The sequence below is a fragment of the Mustela nivalis genome (assembly GCF_964662115.1).
Source record: "Mustela nivalis genome assembly, chromosome: 10".
NCBI classification, from domain to species: Eukaryota; Metazoa; Chordata; class Mammalia; order Carnivora; family Mustelidae; genus Mustela; species Mustela nivalis.
This window is the reverse complement of record NC_139029.1, coordinates 858292-876116: the sequence shown is the minus strand read 5'-3', so window position 1 is coordinate 876116 and position 17825 is coordinate 858292. Positions and strand designations below refer to the sequence as shown.

General features: G+C 64.9%; 1 protein-coding gene across 1 annotated transcript in view; it reads right to left on the bottom strand.

Annotated features, from left to right (window-relative positions):
- Positions 1 to 17825, bottom strand: part of PLCH2 (phospholipase C eta 2) — a 64527-nt gene that overhangs the window by 9079 nt on the left and 37623 nt on the right. The window contains exons 3-12 of the mRNA XM_082686297.1: positions 14504 to 14650; positions 12329 to 12573; positions 12015 to 12143; positions 8854 to 9024; positions 6525 to 6618; positions 6126 to 6329; positions 5780 to 5900; positions 4080 to 4251; positions 3600 to 3707; positions 2311 to 2469 (exon numbers count right to left, since the gene is read on the bottom strand). Coding sequence (XP_082542423.1) covers positions 2311 to 2469; positions 3600 to 3707; positions 4080 to 4251; positions 5780 to 5900; positions 6126 to 6329; positions 6525 to 6618; positions 8854 to 9024; positions 12015 to 12143; positions 12329 to 12573; positions 14504 to 14650 — 1550 coding nt within the window. The remainder of the gene's footprint in view (positions 1 to 2310; positions 2470 to 3599; positions 3708 to 4079; positions 4252 to 5779; positions 5901 to 6125; positions 6330 to 6524; positions 6619 to 8853; positions 9025 to 12014; positions 12144 to 12328; positions 12574 to 14503; positions 14651 to 17825) is intronic.

Below are 17825 nucleotides of genomic sequence, written 5' to 3'. Positions count from 1 at the left end.
GGCAGCAGGGGGAGCCCAGCCTCAGGCCCAGAGCTCCGGGTGTCCCCCCCCGGAACAAGCCGGGGGGAGCGGGAGCAAGAGCAGGAGGGGCTGCTGCCCCCCCAGGCCTGTGGAAGCCTGGTCCGCCGCTACCCGGTGGGCGCCGAGGCCGCTGCCGGGGACCAGGCTCCAAGAGGGGCGGGGAGGGCTCAGTGGGCCCCCCCCTCCCCGAACATGTTGCTCTAAACCTATTCAGTCCCCAGTTCTGCCTTTTCTCCCCACGGAGGGTGAGAGTGTGAGAAATGCTCTTTGTGTGTCTGGAAGTTTCCTCGGCCGCACGTGCTCATGTTAGGTGCGTGCGAGGCTCCCCACGGCTCTGGAGTCCTGTCCTGCTTCTGGAGGAGACAAACACGGTCTGCGCCCCCCGAAGCTGCTCTTGTCCACTTCAGGGCTACCGTGAGGCTTCCTCACCGCTGCTTACAGAGTACCTCCCGTGTCCCCGCCCGAGGGGCTCCCCAGGCCTGGTCCTGTCTGCACGTCACACGTCTGCACACCCATGGACGCACCTTCCCCACTAAGCGTGCCCCGGCCTGGACCACCAGCCGCAGCCAGGAGGAGGGCAAGGCCCCCTCCGTTGTGGACCCTGGAGCTCAAGGGGGACCCCACTGGACCCCACTATTGGGACAGGGAGCGCATGCTGGTCAGTTCCACCCCAGGGACACGGGGGACAAGACCTCATGCTCTGGAGTGACCCCCAAGAACCGCCGGAGTGCCTGCCCCCTCGGCCTGAACACCCCTGTGGCTCACACACGGGAAAAGGAGTGTGTGGTCCGCGGCACGCTGGGCAGCTGCCCCCCAGCTCCAGCTGCTGCCCTGGGCTGCCCACACTGGCTCAGGGGAGAAGCCTGGGCCCGTGGGGAGTCAGGACGCTCCCATCTCCACCCTGGGCCTGTCCTGCTCGTGCACTGCTAGTCCACGGCTGCGCCTCGGCGGCCGCAGAGGAGCTCAGCATCAGCTAGGGTCCGGTCGCTCTCAGAAGCGTTTCTCTTTCTCTGCCCCGGCCCCCCAGCAACGCCAGCCCATCTCCCTCCTAGTTTACTGATGGCTCCACAGCCCGCTGGCAGAGGCACGGGGGGCCGTGTGCCTGCTGTGCTGGGAGCCGGGGAGGCCGACATGCGTTGCGGCTCTGCAAACACTGTCTGAAACAACACGCACACGCGGCTCTAAATCTGGGTGCCGCCAAGGAGGGGCGCGCCCCGCGTCCTGGAGAATCAGCGCAGCCTCAGCCAGAATCCGCTGTCACCCTCCCAGTGCCCACATGTCCGAGCTTGGCTGGGTCCCAGCACGGGTCCTAGCTCCGACCGCCCTCAGGGATGCTGTGGGCAGCAGAGGGCCCGCCCTGGGCCAATCCTGCCCCCAGACACAGCCTAGTGACCCCAGAGAGCTCAGCAGGGTGGGGTGGAGCGCTCAGGACAGCAGGAGAAAGTGTTTCTGTGCCTTGGACAGAGCACAGACGGCAGGACCCAGCCTGGCCGGTCCCCTCTGATCAAGAAGGTCCAGTCCCGGCCCCTCTAGATGTCAGGGAAGGCAGTGCTGAGTCCCTCCCAGAGAATCGGGCCTGTCCTTGGCCAGCGCAGCCCCCACTAGAGCTGCACCCAGCACTGAAGACCGGGGTCCTGACTAGGGTCCTTTCCTTGCTCCTCTGGTGGCACCCGAGCCGCCTGCCCTCTCCCACACAGGACCTCCCAAGGGGTGGGGGGGCCACAACTTCGGGCCTCCCAGCAAAGGGGACAGAGAGGTATGTTGGGGACACATGCATGACCCCACTGCCCAGATGTCCCCCCTTCTTAGACCCCCCACAGAGAGCTCTGTGCCCCACACCTCCCCATGTCCCAGCAGGGGAAGCCCTAGTGCTGCTGGGGACAGGGTGGTTCCCTGATCCCCTCCAAGCTCCATGCCTGGCCACTCAGCCTAAGCAGCTTCTCCTGCTCTTCCTCTTCCTTCTCCTCCTCCAGGAAGCCCTCCCTGACTTCCGCCCCCCCCCCCACAGAAAATCACACAGAGGTAAGTTTCCCAGGTCCAAATGGCCATCCTGTGTCCCCAACTCCCCAGGTGCATGCCCAGACATTTCTTGGTCGAGGGAAAGCAGGGACTTCACGTCGCGTTGCCACACCAGACATACTGCCCACCGCTCACCCACCAGGGCCCAAGGTGCTCTGAGTCCTCCCCACCCAGAAACCTAGGATAGGTTTGTGGGGGGAGGTGTACGCACAGGTGTGCACAGGTGTGCCCTCAGCCGCAGGCTGACCTTGTGGGGTACACGGCCCTCACCTTTTTGCCCTCTGCCTTGTGCCCAAGCTTTCCAGACGGGGGCAGCGTGGACACGGTGAAGTCATTTGGGTCCTCACAGTCCCGAATCTTCGACTCCTTCATTAACGAGTCTAGTTTCTTCTTGGCAATGTTTTCCACACGCTTCCGATGGGTGGCGACCTGTCAGAGCGAGACGGCCACCCCGTGCCATCATCTCAGCCCTGCGGCAGCAGCGGTGACAGCCCCCAGGTCCCTGCTGGAGGGGCTTGCTGGAGCGGGGGAGCCCGAGCCCCATCTCAGCTTCTCGCCCTCGCCCCAGCCGCACACCTGCTCCTACACAACCTTGCTTATCCGCACGCCGCCCCGCCGCAGGGCTACACGGCAGACGTGTCATTTGCCCGGGGCCCTGGACCGTGACCAGCAGGCCCGAAACGAAGACCTCTCTGATTCGAACACCTGCATGCTCAACGCTGCTCGAGGAAGCTCGGCAGACAGCTTTCCAGGCATCAGGCGGGTGGGCCTTGCAGGAGGAGGTCAGTGCAGCCGGTGGCCACTCTGGGCTCCAGGAGCCCTAAGCAGCTGGGGATGTGGGATCTCACCCCTGGCTCCCAGACACCTCAAGGAGTGGGCAGGGGGCAGGGACAGATGGCCGGCTGGCAGCCTCCAGGGCTCCTCCCCGCCTAGAATAGCCCCCGCCCCCTTGTAGCCCTGACACACAGGAACCCCTCCAGGGCAGGGTCTGGGCCGTGTGAGTCCGGGCGCCCCAGGAGTCGCAAGGTAGACGTCAGACAGCCTGGGTTCACAGTCACCTGGGGCCAGAGAAATCTGCATCCACCTCCAAAGCAGAAAGAATTCTGCTGCTTCAGGCCTTTCTAGAACAATTAGCCTATGTGGCTGGGCTCCTGCTCAATTATTTTCCCATCTGATGGCCCCTCAGGGAGAAGTAACGCCTTCCTGCCTCACAGCAGCGGCTTAGAACAGCGCCCAGAGGAGAGAAGAAGCTAATTACAGAGCCCCCCAGAGCCCCCCAGCCCCGCTGGCCGAGCCTTTTTGCACTCCTCAGCCTCCCTGTGTGACTCCCCCAGCCCCAGCGCCTCTGGGCAGAGAGCGGGAAGCCCACTAGCCAGCTCGGGCCGAGTCTCCGGTGGGGAAGGCACCCCCTCCAGCCGAGCACAGGCCGCTGTCTAGCCGCTGTGCAAAGCACCGCCGCACCACCCAGGTACCCCCCCCCCCAGCCACCTGCCTCCTCCCACGCGGCTCGGAGCCTGCTGTGGGGCTGCAGCTCCCACCCTCCTCCCGGCCCCACTCACGTCCCCGTTGAGGAGTTTGCAGTCCTCGTCCATCTCGTCCGCGCTGTCTTCATCAGACACCTCGCCCTCCTCGGCGTCCTCACTGATGCCGGCAGGAAGCTTCTTGCCCTGCGGGGAGGCGGGAACCGCGGGAGGCGTCCTGCCGCAAGGGCTGGGAAGCCCGCACCCACCCAAGAAGCAGCAAAGGGAAGGAGCCCTTCGTAAGCTCGTGGACTTCAGGTCACGGGGTAGAGGCCCGCCCAGCACTCCCTTGCTGTGGCCGCACAGGAGGGAAAGGCTGGGCTGTGCACGTGGACGTCCCTAGATTAAGGGCCCAGCACGGGGGAGACTGAGGCCAGGTGGGGGGCAGGGCCCACCCTGACTCCTCAGCATGGAGCCCCGTACTCTCTAGAGCAGGGCAACTGTCTCTCACCTGGCCCCAGAGCAGCGGTCAGAGGCCCAGTAGGAGGCCGGCCCAGGGAGGGGCAGGCAGGGGCTCACCTTCACCAGAATCTTGCCCTTGAGCATCTGCGGAGAGGGAAGCACGGTGGCGTCCTCCCCGCTTACGGACGACAAGTCCAGCTTGTCCCCGAGGATATCAGTCAGATACCGGGCCATCTTCTTCTGTTGGATGACACTGCAGTGGTTTTCAATGGACAGGATCACCGGGTACCTGTGGGCCCCAACATGGGAAGAACAGAGTGAAGCCAGGGGAGGGCCAGGCCCCACCTGCCTAAGACCTCAAGTCACCTGCACCAGTGAATGAAGAGATCTTCCCAGCAGCCCGGATAGACGGACCTGCCGGCCACTATGGGAAGGGGCCCTTCGATGGCTTTGAAAAGCAACCGAGTGGGTGTGAAAGTTGCTAGGACAGTGAAGAAGGCCTGCGGTTCTTATCCCGGGAAGAAAAAACAAAGGCAATTAGAAACTCCAGGAAAACCAGGGGACACATTCAAGCAAGTCAGCAAGTCATGGTTTAAAAATGATGGACTCAACGGAGGTGTGACGCGGAGCGGTGAACCGACTGAAAAGACAATCTGGTTAGCCTGGATACCACAGACACGACCCTGCAAACGGCTCCAGGGTCCCAACACTGGTCCCAACTCCTTCCCATGAGAAAGGAGACATCAGCTGGGCCCACGCCACAGGCAGAGCATTGGTGTTACCGCGCAGTGCAGGACAGGGAGCGCCACTAGGAATTTTCATTATGCTCTTCAGCTGTTTCATTCACTTTTTAACCAAGTGCACATTTTACTTGGATTTTTGCCAATAGGTAACGTGATCTTTTTAGAAAACGGAGGTGGCTCCGACCTAGAGGGCATGAATCAGAGTAAGAGACAAGTCCCGCGATGCGGGGGGGCAAACAGGACGTGGGGCAAAAGTACTCATCTCCCCATTTGTCAGGCTAGCGACTGAAGCCTCAAGTCCAAGGCGCTAGGGAAGAACCCTCTGCCTGCAAAGATCATGCTGGCGCCCAGAGCTTGCAAGCCCGGTGCTGAGACCCTGGGTTCTCAGCGGCCCCAAACGCCTGTCTGTCCCAGCTCCGCTGCCCTGACGTGCCTCCCTCACCTCAGTTCTAGGCCCAGGCTGCCATTCCGCACTCCCACTGCCTTCTGGCAGCCCCACACAGGGCTTGGGCCAGCTCCTTCGGGAGGGGCCCGTCTATTTCTGTTTCCTAAGTCAATCTTGCTTCTCCGCCCCTCCCTCATCAAATTAGTTCTCTCCTTGCCTGAGAGCCTTGTTTAGCCAAGACTTGAAGGTGACTGAGTATGGGGAGGCGGTCTTCTATTTCCAGAAACTAAATTGGATTTTGCTCAACGGTGTCTGTAGCTACAGCTGAGTGACGGCAAATTGAGTTTGGACATAGAGCAGCTTCTGGGGGTTAATTAGTGCCAGAGCTACCAGTGCTGGAGGAGGCTGACCCCAGGGCCCGCAAGTGTGTGCGACAGGGACTGTGGGCACAGGGGACCCACCAGCCAAAGCTCATCTGTCACCAACTGCCCCCACCAGCCTCCCTCTCCCCAGACCTGCGGCTCCACTGCCTTCCCTGACCCTCAGCCTCAACGAGAGCCCCAGAGTCAGTCCTGCGACCTCTGCAAACATGCCTCCTGAGAGAGGATGTGGGGGAGGGGCAGGAAGAGCCCTGTGGCCCCTCCCCCCACCCTCTGCTAGGGGCCCCTTCCCCAGTCCCAGCCACTCACTCATTCTTGACGAAAGCGTATTTGTTGATGGTTTCGATGACATCTTTGAAGAGGATCTTGGAGGTCAGAGTGTAGCCGTGGTGCACGATGGGCTCCCCGTCGGGCCCGTCCCAGCAGTCCACTGTGGGCAGGCGGACCTTGGTCAGGCAGACCCACGGCGCGGGGACCTCGGTCGGGCAGACCCACCACGCGGGGACCTCCCGCTCAGCTGCCAACACCAGCAGGAGCCTGTCCCAGCCCCCGCTGGGGGGGAGGGCAACCATGCCACTCAGAGCCACCACCGGTGTCCCCAAGAGCAGACGCCGGTCCGCAGCCCAGGCCCGCAGCCAGAGCCCCTCGCACGCACCCTCCACACAGCGGCAGCCGGCCTGCAGGACCCAGGCGTACATGTCCACCCGAGACTGGGACAGGAGCTGGTCGCCCACGAGGTAGGTGTTGTGGGACGCGGTGATGAAATAGTGGCTCAGCGGCCGCGTCATGTCCTGGTGCACGCCGTGGTGCTCAGGGTTGAAGATGTCGCCGGCGGGACTCCGAGTATAGTTGGTGAAGCCTGCGTCGGGGGCACGGGGGGCGCTTAGCCCCGCACGCCGATCCCGCCCCAAGGCTCATCTCAGCACCACCCACCCCCGCGCCACGTAGGACAGGGAGCTGCCCGCTCGGGCCAGCTGCCCCGCCCTCGTATTGCCGGCCCGCACCCCCCATGGGCCTGCCAGGACAGCAAACCCGCAGCCACGCCCCCACTCACCGTCGATGCCCAGCACCCCCTTACTCTTGTTTTCCGGGCAGGGCTCGAACTGCTGGACGATGTCCCGGCAGCTCTCAAGGGTCACACCCGCCATCTAGGCCAGAGCAGGGGCTTAAGCTAGCCCGTCACTGGCCTGGGTAGCCTCAGGCAGCACCCACCACCCCCCCACTGCCTCCCCCCTGCCTCTGATCATCACATCAAGACTAACCACGGCGGGGGGAGGTTCAGGCCCCTGTGATGTGCTTCCTGGATTGGGGGGCACGCTAGCTGCCCCCCAGTGTCACAAGACTTGGGACTCGGTGGCCAGAGGACTACTGGTGGGTCACACGGCTTCAGAAGAACTGTCTACGGCTTCAGATCCTTGAAGCCGGGGAAGGGTCTTTGGTTCCATCGGCTGGGCCACCGCTCATCCCCACCGGGCTAGGCAACTCAAGAGCTATGGACCAGGCCTGTCCCGGCAGAAGTCCCCGTATGGGAGGAGGTACAGGGGAACCAGGACCCAGGCCAACCTTGGAGGGACCCAGGGGCGCAGGGAGCCTCCTCTCCCTGCCTCCCCCTGCTGCCTCCCCACATCTCTCACAGGTAAGCTGCACCACAAAGATGAGCCCAAGACAGCCCTGCACATCAGTGACCCCAGGAGCCAGAGGCCAAGTGACCTCCCAGGGCCCTGTGGTGCAGCAGGCCTGGAGCCCCCAGGTCCCAGATGCAGACCCACCATTCCCAAGTAATGCAGCTGTGGGTGCGTCACCGGTGACAGAAGGGAAAGGGGGCACCGGGGGTCAGAGCCCAGAGTCCAGAGGCCTGGCTGAGGGCTCAAACGGCCTTCCTGGTGGACAGTTTTTGTCCCAGATAGATGTTCTAGAAAGCTTAGGGTGAAGGACAGGGAATAATGAGTCAGAACTGCCCATCCCAGACAGGACCGTACTCTCACCTCTACCCTCCCCCCATGCACACCAGCCACCGTGACAGAGAACCCACAGCCTCGTCCCAGGGCGGCCCACAGTGGCTGGGCTGAGGAGGTTAGGGATAGGGTTAGGGGATAGGGATAGGGTTGGGGTAAGGGCTAGGGTTAGGGCTAGGGTTAGGGTTAGGGTTAGGGTTAGGGTTAGGGTTTGGAGTTGGCCTGGACATCAGGAACCGTGAGGCTGGTGCAAGTCTCTCCTGTCCAACCCCAGAGCTTTTCTAGCAGTGCGGCCACAAGAACAGAACGCATCAATCTGTCCATGTTAGGGGAGGTGTTCTGGGAGAACTGTCCCAGCTGTAGCCCTCTCTGATGTTGGGCTTGAGGCAGCTTTGCAGGGCGAGGTACGGCCGATGCCTGCCCGGGACTTTTGGGCTGTTGGTGCAAACACCACGTTGACCAGCCTGGCTCTCAGCTGTCCCTGCTGATCCAGCCGCCCAATTTTGGGTCCCGCCCAGTGGCCGAGAACTATTTTCCTTAACCTGGAGTCTGACTCCCTCTCACTCTCTGCCCAAAATGAGGTCCCTCAGGGTTTCAGGAAGTTTCCATTCTGCAAGTTGATCCTCAAGGTGGCCTCCCACCGGCCCTGAGGTGGGAGCCACAAGCTGTTTGAGCCCTGCCAAAGGAGCGCTCTTTCCTCCAGAAAGAGGGGGCCCAGGGACACTGGCCTGCCCCTCTCCCACTGCAGAGTTCCAGCGTCCTGCCCACCACAGAAAGCAACAGCCAGCTCCTGCCTGGTCCGAGGTCAAGGGCGCCCCCATCCCTGAGCCTCTGGTCACTGCACCCCCCATCTACAGGGCTATGCCCAGGGAGCCCTCAGCCTCTTCGGATGGGCAGGGGGGCATAGAGTTAGGAGAAAGGGGTGCACACCCCTCGGACACCCAGGGCATCCAGGCATCTGCTGCACAGATGGGCGAATGGTAGCAGCGGCGGGCCTGGAGCTCAGGGGTACGGGGGAACCAGAGCCATGGGGGGAACCAGAGCCATGGCGGGAACAGGAGGGATGCCTAGAGCATGGAACCCCGTTCCACGGGGAGTTCCACGCTAAAGGCGCTGTGGTGAGGCACAGGCTCCCTTCAGGAAGCTCAGAGTGTCTGTGGTCAGGGCTGAGCTGCTCAGAGGCCCACAGGGGAGAAGCCATGGAACTTCCCCAGGGTCCCTCAGGGTCTCCATGGGACCTCGAAGAGGCTGGCATGGCCCATGATGGGAACCGAAGCAGGTCCATGGAGTGGAACCCTGAATGCCAGGCTAGCACCCATCCTCACACACTGAAGGGTTCTCAGCCACACTCAACCAGTTCAAGGGCCCTGGGAGCCCAAGGGGAGGCCATGTAGGCTTGGACCCTGTGGCTGCTGCCCAGGCCCTCACCTTCTGCTCCACCTCCAGGAAGCGCTGGAGGTCAGTGACGTCCAGGTGGTCCTTGTGGTCACTGTAGGTCAGCATGAGCAGGTAGAGGTCCCGGCGGGTGGACATCATCTTATAGAAGGCACAGAACTCCTCAAAGCCCAGCGTCCCCTGGTGGTCATCTGTGTCTGCTTCCTGCAGGCCAGAAATCTGTGTCCCCCAGTGTCCCAGCCTGAGAGCTGTCTGGGATCCTTGCAGCGGACAATTCACTGGGCTCCCCCCGCCCGCCTCTCCCACCAAGAAGCCACTGAGTGACCCTTTAACACAGATCTGACCCTTCCCTCCCCTAGTCCCAGACCTTCAAGGTCAACTTACACCTAAACCTGGCACAGTCACCCCACACTGAGAACCAACACTCCACACTGGAATCAAAACTCCAATCTGGGGGTCAGCATCCCACGTTAGAGCTGACACCTCTATGTGGCAGCTAATAGGCTGCTCTGGAGTTAATGCCCACCCCAGGCTCTAAGCCTGTGATGGTACCAGGGTGCCCAGTGGCAAGAAGAGCTCAAGGCCGCAGGGTGTACCGTCTGCACAGCAGGGAGAGAGCACCTTGCTGCGGACTCCCTCTTGCCAGCAGGGCAGCTCTCACAACACCAGCAGGAGCCCGCTGGATGCCAGTGAGACCACAGACTCCTTCATCAACCCACCCCTCAGGGAGCAACCCCGGAAGCATCAGACCCTGGGAACACCAAACGTCAGAGCCGGGACAGACCCAGAGGACAAGGGACCGGGCAACGGCAGGCTGGGCTGCCCAGAGGAGCCTGAGGAGCCCCGGGGCCATGGCGATCCCTGGGAATGGATCAGAAAGGCCCCGCGGCAGGTGCCTCTCCAGCCCCAGTGCTCTGGGTGTGAGCAGGAACCCCCGGAGGCTGAGGGCACAGCGGGGACGGGCGTGGGGTCAGCACCACGGACAGCAGTGCTCGCGGCCCTGCCTCCTGTCTGGACAGTCTTTCCTCATCGACAGACACAACCTGGGGTGACGAGGGTGGGGCGCGGGCGGCAGGTCCCTGAGGCCCTCTCTGACCCGGGAGCGTCACCAGGGAACCAGGGACCACAGACACCCCCACGTCCCCATGCCCAGGGAGAGTACTCCTCTTGGGGGGGCAGATCTCTAACGCCTGCTCCTAGATGGGCGCCGTGATGGGCACACAGCAGGGCCCCTGAGCCTCAGCCCAGGACGCCAGCACCCATGCCCCAGCTGGGACAGGACCAAAGACCATGTGTGTCTGCAGCTGTGTTGGAGGGCCGCCCTGGGTCTGAGAGCCGGCAGGACGGCCAGGTGGGCGGCCGTCCCGGGGTGTGGGTGGAGCTGCGCAGGGACGCCCACCGCCCACCGCCTGCCCTCCGTCCCGCGGCGAGCCCTCGGGGCGAGTGAAAACACGTTCCGAGGATGAGACTCCAAAGCACAGCCCCTCAGCCCCAGTCCTTCGGCCGCTCCTTCCGCCCACAGTCACCGGCCGGCCAAGGCCCACTCCGGCTGGAGCCACTCTGCTGGGCACCCGAGGGCCACGCGGGGCCTAGCCACACTGCTGTTGCCTCAGACTTCACGAAATTATGTTCAAGGCGCCCTTTGCCCTATACAGGTCTCTCCTTTGATCAGGCTCTTCCAGGTATTGGAAATAATCTTGAAATTTCTTGGCAACCAAATTGACTCTAGTGATCAGAGCTGCTTGGCCCGGTGGGAAGTCAGTGCTCCTGTCCTGGACTCCAGAGCACTGGGAAGGAGGCCGTGAAGATGGCCAGGGGCCGGGGACTGGGGGAGGCCTGGGGACTTGGGGACTACCGTGGACATGGTGGAGGGGCACAGGCTCTGGGGCCCACAGCTCTAGGCCAGCATCCACCCCACACCCTTGCTGCGCCCTTCTCTCTAGAGCCAGCCCAGAGCCGCCACCACACACACACACACACACACACACACACACACACACCCGTAGGCTCGAGGCTGCAGGGTCTCCCACTGCTCTGGGCATCCTCGGGGGGATCTGGTCAGAGCCTGGACTCAGCCAAGCCAGGGGCGGGTCAGAGGGCTCTGCGGGGAATCCCGTGTTGAAGCCTGTCTGAGAGGCCCCGTGTCCCTACAGGACCGGTGGGCATGGGCTCCCCAGGGCTCCCAGCCTGGGCACATCTTCAAGCCAGGACTTTGTGCGTGACCTTCAGGTCCTGGGAGCCTGCGCACACTCGCGCCCCATCTGGGAGGGGGCGCTGCTCTCCTTGCACCTCAGAGGACAGGCTGGACCCCAAGGTCTAAGCCAGCCTATTGCCCAGCCCCTGACAGCCTCACTGTTCTGGAACAGCCTCTTGCCCCAGAGCGGTCCCCAGAAGCAGCGTCAGCAGGGAGCTGATCTGCAGGCCTGAGCCATCTGCCAGCTCCTCACTGCCCAGGCAGGCTCTGTCCTCTTGGGGGCTCCCAGGGGGGGCCCTGGGAACCCCCTAGTCCTTGGCCAGCAGCCCAAGGGCATCCCACTCGCCCCTTCCTTCACGCCCACCTCACTCCGCCCAGCGCCAGCACCTGTCTGTCGTGAGAGCCCAGGGGAAGCCCAGAGGCTGTGCCCAGTGCAGCGGTTGGCTCTGTGTGCACGAGAGATACAGAGCCAGAGGGACCGAGAGACGGAAAATCATCTTTCCAGGCTGCATCCTAGGAGCTGGGCTTGCCTGCCCTTCAACCCCACAAAGCAGGGACCCACCGATGCCACCTTACTCCACAACATACCAGCCGGGGGTCGGAAGGAGAGAAACTAACTACGGACAGTAAAGCCTGCGTCTCCGCCGAGAGGCATTTTCCGAACTCCTAACGCGGGGCCCACTGAACCAGGAGGCAGCCCTGAGCGGGGCCCCAGAGCTGCTGCCCGCAGGACAGGCCAGTGCCGGGCACTCCGGGGGAGGACGAGGCAAGGGGGTGCAGCCCGCTTTGGGTGGCTTCCCTTGGGGACCTGACTGGGCCTGAATGCCCCTAGCGAGGGAAGGCCCCCAGGAGCGGCTGCCACCGTGCCCCAGGCTTGAGCCGCCTCCGCTCCGCCAACGCGAGCTGTCCCCACCCCTGTCCCCCACAGGCCCCGCCGGGACTTCCTGCAGCTCCAGCGGGACAGCTCCCCGGGGACGCACCTGCACCGGCCCCACCTCACCTTGAACATCTGCTTCACCTTCTGCCGCGGCAGGTTCACGTTCAGCTTGTGCAGCAGCTGCAGGACCTCGCCGATGCTCAGGCTCCCGTCCCCGTTCTTGTCGGCCTCGTCAAACGTCTGCTTCAGCCACTTCGGGGCCGAGTTAGGGAGCCACACAGCCCAGCAGGGCCAGCCGCGCCCCCGCCCCTGCCACGGGCCGGGAGGAGTGGAGGATCCCAGCCCCAACGCCCCTCCCCTGCTCCCCTTCCCCAGATGCGTGACCGCCCCCAGGAGGCTAACCCTTCCCTGACGCCTGCCCCCCCAGACCAAGGATATTGGTCCCTGGTACGCTGGCGGCGGGCCAGGCTGTCTTCGTCGCTGATGCCGGCCATGAGGTAGCGCAGGCCGGTGACCCAGGTGCGTGCCTCGTCCCCGCTGGGCGACACCAGGTCCAGGGACTCTCGGTGGCTGCCGTGGTAGATGCTGAAGCAGCAGTTGGGGTCGAAAACCCCATCAGGGTAGCGCTGGAAGACCTCAGACTGCCGCCCCTCACTCACCTCCTGGATGGAGTCGATGGAGACTGCGGGGGGCAGGGGCACCGGTCACAGCCCGCCCAGCACGCGGGGCCCCCACCTGCTGCACCGGCTCAGCACAAAGGGGCAGGAGAGGCGAGGCTGGGGACAGCCGGGGAAGGGACATTTCAAGGGACCCTCGAAAATAGAGATGGGCTCAGGCTGGGGAGCCCACCGCTCCCCACTCTGCTCTGACCGTAAGGTCTGCTCCCCACTTCCTTCGGGTGTGAAAGAGGTTCACACACTCTCCCGGAGGGAGGGGGCTGCCTCCCTCGCATTAGTCATCCCAGGCATGTGGCCTCTGCCCCAAGCCCAAGGCTGCAGAGCAAGGGAGCCCAGACAAGCCCCTTCTTCTGTCCAGGTCCAGCCAGCTCGTGTCCCTGCCCGGATGCTAGCCTGATGCAGGGCTGCCCCCCTGGTGAGCGCTGGCCCCGCAGGTGGTAGGACCCGCTCCGTGTGCGCCAGCCCAGGTGCCTTCAGAGATACCCTTACTGCACGCAGCCCCCGGAGCTCCAGAGCCTCCATGCAAGACCTGAAGAACGCTGAGCCGATGCCCAGCCGCTGAGCTCAAGAAGGCGTCTCTAGGCTGTTCCCGCACGCGGGGCAGGGCCCCTCACGGCGCGTGTGCAGGGCACAGGCAGCCCAGGGTCCCCTCCGGGAGCCAGGCACCCGGGACCAGCCCCCCAGCTCTGTGCCTTCCATCCAGCTCTCACTGCCTCCCGTTACTGCCGGCCATTTCTGGCTCTGCCCAGCGGGCGCTATGCCCTTCTGGGGCGGGGGGCGTTATCCTGCCCAGGGCAAGGACGGTGGGGCAGCCCCATCTGTGCAGTGAGGGGTGGGCCCCTCTGTCTTCTGCTCCCACTCCCTGAGCTCCCAGGTGGGCCGAGCCCACCTACCTGGGGGAGCTGCCTACCTCCCTCTCCAGCTCCCTCCGTGCGTACCTGTGCCTGGCAGGGGTGGGGGGTTCTGAGCCCCTGGACTGGGAGGGTGACAGACAGACAGCTGCCCCCCATTCCTCCCTCCTGGAGACCTTCCAAGGCCAGAGACAGCTCTAAACAGTGCACTCGGCCTCCCCTCCAATCCTGGCCAGTCTCTGCCCTGTCACCCCTGCCCTCGAAGGACCTCTGTGACCCCATCTACTGGTCCCTTCTCTCTCCAACCTCTGTGTTTTCTTCTGTCTCAGCTGGACACGAAGACGCTCTATTGTGAGCTGACTGCCCACCTCGCACTCAGACCCAGTGCAGGGAACAGTGCAAGGAGGAGCCGCAGGTGAGAACTGCATGTCCACCCCTCCGGGCCCAGAGGGCAGTGCCAGCCCTCCCCTCCCGGATGCCCTCCAGGGGCCTCCCCAGCCCGGCTCTCTCCCAGGCCCCACGGCAGTGACAGTGCCCTTGGCAACTGCTGGGCTGAGGCCTGGCCCTGGCTCCCCTGGGTCTCTCCTGGCCTGTGCGGGCTCTAACGTGTCCCTTCCTGCCTCTCGGCCTGGCTCCTGCCATGCCATGCTCAGAGATCAACTATGCCCTCCCCTCCCCTGCACAAACCCTCCCAGCCCAGGACCCCTCCTGGCCCCAGGCTGCTTGAGCTAGCCCCGGGCCCAGACGCCCGGCCCTTGGTGTGCCCAGCTGGGGGCTCTCTCTCTGTATTTCTGGAAGGTCTTGTCCCTCAGCTCCACGGACGCTCCTTTGGCCCCTCAGCCCATCCCAGATCCCACCCAGGAAAGAGCAGCTGGTCCCCAGAGTCCTCGAGGGCTCTGCCAGGCAGGAACAAGGCCAGGGCCCTGAAGGGCACTGGGCTTCAAGCCCTCCCTACCTGGCATCCAAGGTCCCCTCAAAGCTCCACGTCCACTGGACCCTTGTGCCAGGCCCAGAGCCCCCGACTTTGCTGCCCTCCCAGCTGCCCGCAGCCGCCCCCCCCCCCCCGCCCAGCGCCGCCGCTCACTCTTGGCTTTCTCATGTTTGCGCGACGGCCGCCAGCGGACGCAGGAGCGATGCTCGTCCAGGAAGTAGAAGCGAACCAGGCCCTTGGCACCGCCGCGGAGCTTGACCATCTGGGTTCCTGCCTGCATGGCGCTCATACATCTTTCCACTGGACGTCCGCGGACGTGGCCGACAGACAGACGACACAGAGACACACGGACGTGGCAGACAGACGGAGGACGCAGAGACAGACGGGGCGCTGTGAGTGCTGGGCCCCCCACGAGCTTCGGGGGTGCAGAGACCACCCACACGCCCACCTCCGGGCCCACGGAGCCCACCGGAGAGACTGGGGCTGCCCAGCCTGGCGGCCGCCGCCTCCCCTCATGCACCTGGGCCTGGTGCGGTCCCAGGCGGGGCCCAGGTCCGCCACGGCTTTGCTTTCCTTTGCTCTGGCCGTTGGCTCACCCTCTGCCAGCCCCAGGGACACCACAACCTGCCCCAAAGTCAACGACGCCCTCTCCAGGGCTGCTACGCAGTGTGGCCTCTGTGCCGGGCACAGGGAGGTCCCTGGCGCGCAGCTGGAAGGCCGGGGTTTCTCCTGAGAGCTTGTACCCCTTCCTGTGGCCTTCAGGAAAACCGCCTTCCTCCAGGAGGCAGGGGTGACTCGGCGCAGTCGAACCCTGGGGGCCCAGAGGGACCCTGTGAGGCCATGTCTTGCACTGGCGGCAGGGAGACAGCACCAGACTTCAGCTCCAGAACACAAGCCCGTCCCCCAGCGCCCCTCCCTTCTCCCCCTCCTCTGTCTGCCTGGCCTCTTGTCTGCAGCCTGGGTCCCCGGGGTCGGAGTCTCCGGGCCAGGCCAGCAGCCCCCTGGGGCTGGAGAGAGGCCCAGGGGTGGGGTCAGTTGTTGCCCCCGGCCCCCGGCCCCTGGGCCCCTCACACCTACTGACAGAAAGCCAGGCCCGGAAGCTGCCATCTGTTGAAGCACCAAGGAATTACCCCCCCCCCCGAGAACCACCGAGTGAGGGACCCTCGGCGGGCGTCTTGTGGAGGCACCGCCCGCCAGGGAGCCAAGTTGGGCAGGACCCCCTGGAGGAAGCCAGTCCCTGACCCTGCACTGCAGGGTGGTGGGGCACAGCCCGAGGGAGGCCGGGCTCCATGGGGGACATGGGGAGGTGGGGACACAGGTGGTGCAGGGCTGGGGGCTGGGAGGCCCAGAGGCCCAGAACAGGTTCTAGAACGCAGCCCCTGGGCCAGGCCTCATCCTTCGGCCGGAGCAGACACCCGGGGGGCACAGAGCCCAGATGGGGCCATCCACGGGCCAGCCCTGTCAGAACAGATATGCAATCTTCCTGTCACAGCCGGGCAGGCCTCGACGCGCACACGGCTGAGTCTCACATCGCTAAGGGGTGTCCCGGCCCCGCCGACAGCTCGTGTCCTGCACATGAGGCTTCTACCCCACTGGGGCTAAAGGTGCACGGCCCCCGAGTGCCAGGGAGTCCGCCCCTCCAGCAAAAGCTGCAGAGCCGCCTGAGTGCCCAGCCAGGGTCCTGCCCACAGCCCGCCCTGCCCCGACCCCTCATCCTCCCCACTGCCTGCTTGGCCGGCAGCCTCTAGGCCCCGGGGCGGGGAGAGGGCGGGGGGGGGGGCAGAGCGGGGCGCTGCGGGCGTCTCCCAGAGGGAGACCCAAGGGGCAGGAGGCTACAGCTCACACCCCCGGGAGCGGCCCCCACCCTCCTGACCCCGGGGGCTGGGGGACTGGGTGGGGCTCGCTGGGCAAGCAGGGCTGCCCCCTTACCTAGTGGGCCAAGCTGCCACGGTGGGGACACAGTCACACTCGCTCCGACCCAGAGCAGGGCCTCCGCCAGGCAGGCCACCACTCCCCCGGGGCCGGCTGGGGTCAGACGGCCCGGGGACCGACACGCCAAGACAGCAGCCAGGGTGGCTCCTGGAGGCCCGAGACGGCCCGCGTCCCCCGCACCTCAGCAGCAGGTCAGGGAATGGCAGGGGGCACGGAAGCCCCACGGGTCCGCTCCTCTCTTCTGCCTCCTCCTGACAGCCCTTCCTTCAAGGCCCCCTGGGGCTGCTCTCGGACACCTCTGGCATTGGTCCAACTGTCCCCCACAGTCCAACGGGGCCCCTAGGCCAGCCTGCCCACCCCGCGGGGCCACAAAAGGATCCCCAGAGAAGCAGCGCCTGGAGTCTGAGGGCAGGGGAGCCGCTGCACCTCTGCCCACCCTGCCGAGCCTCCGCCCAACCCCCTGTGCTAATCCAGCCCGGGTCCAGCCCAGCTGGCCAGAGGATTTAGGCCAAGGGAACTCCCAGCTGGAGACCAGGAGGGCACTAGGCAGCTGGCAGTGTCGAGGAGGGCCCAGGTCACCAGCCCCCATGTCCTGGCCAAGCAGTGACAGCCAAGACAGAGGTGGTCACCCTGGGGACCCGAAGAACACGCTGTCAGGCCTGGGGTGACCATCCTCGTGGGACCACCCACGTTGCTCATCATCCGCCCCATGCTGTCCCGCTCCGTTCCGGCCTGAGCCCCAGGAGAGGACCCTACTTGCACTTGCCAGAGACGCTGAGGGGTGCCCACAGTCCCCAGGGGGAGGGGGTAAAATGGGGCAGGAGAAGCAGTATCCTGGCCCCCAGCCCCCAGCCCTCTGTGGACTGATCCGGACCTGGGCATGAAGGGAGGGTCGGAGTCCGCGGGCCTGGATCTAGCGCTTCCACGCCCACACCCGCACCCGCGCCCTCACCCAGCTCCAGGCCCCTGGGTGTGCAGCCTCAGGTCCCAAGGACCAGCCCCAAGGCCTGACCCCTCTGGGCTGCGGCAGCCCACTGCCCCGCACTCGCTCACCACGGAGTCCACCCAGGCGCTGGGCTGCGCTGGGCCTCCTCACGCAGACCCGGCCTTGGGGAGAAGGACCCAGCCCAGGGAAGACCTGCCCGCCCATCTGCCGGCCCGACACAAGGCCCAGACTGGGGCGGCGCCCCCCCGCCACCTGCTTGTCACTGCCCCTCCGTCAGCTGTCCCTCCCCGACACGGGCGGCTCCCTCCTGCCTCAGAGCCCGCAGCTCTTCAAACCCAGGCTACCCCTGCTCCTCCCCGATGCCTGGCCCCACCCTGGGGGGGGTCCCACCTCCTCACGCCCCGCCCCCCGGCCCCTGACCAGCCGCACCTGTCATCCCAGCTCATGCCCCGCACTCCCAGCCACCAGCTGATCAGTGGTCTTTTGCCATCAGCCGGGGGAGCTCAGGTACCTTGATCTGCCCGAGTAGGGGTGCGCTTGGGGGCACAGGTTGAGTGGGTCCAGCCCCTGCACCCCAGACACCCTAAGTCCTCCTCA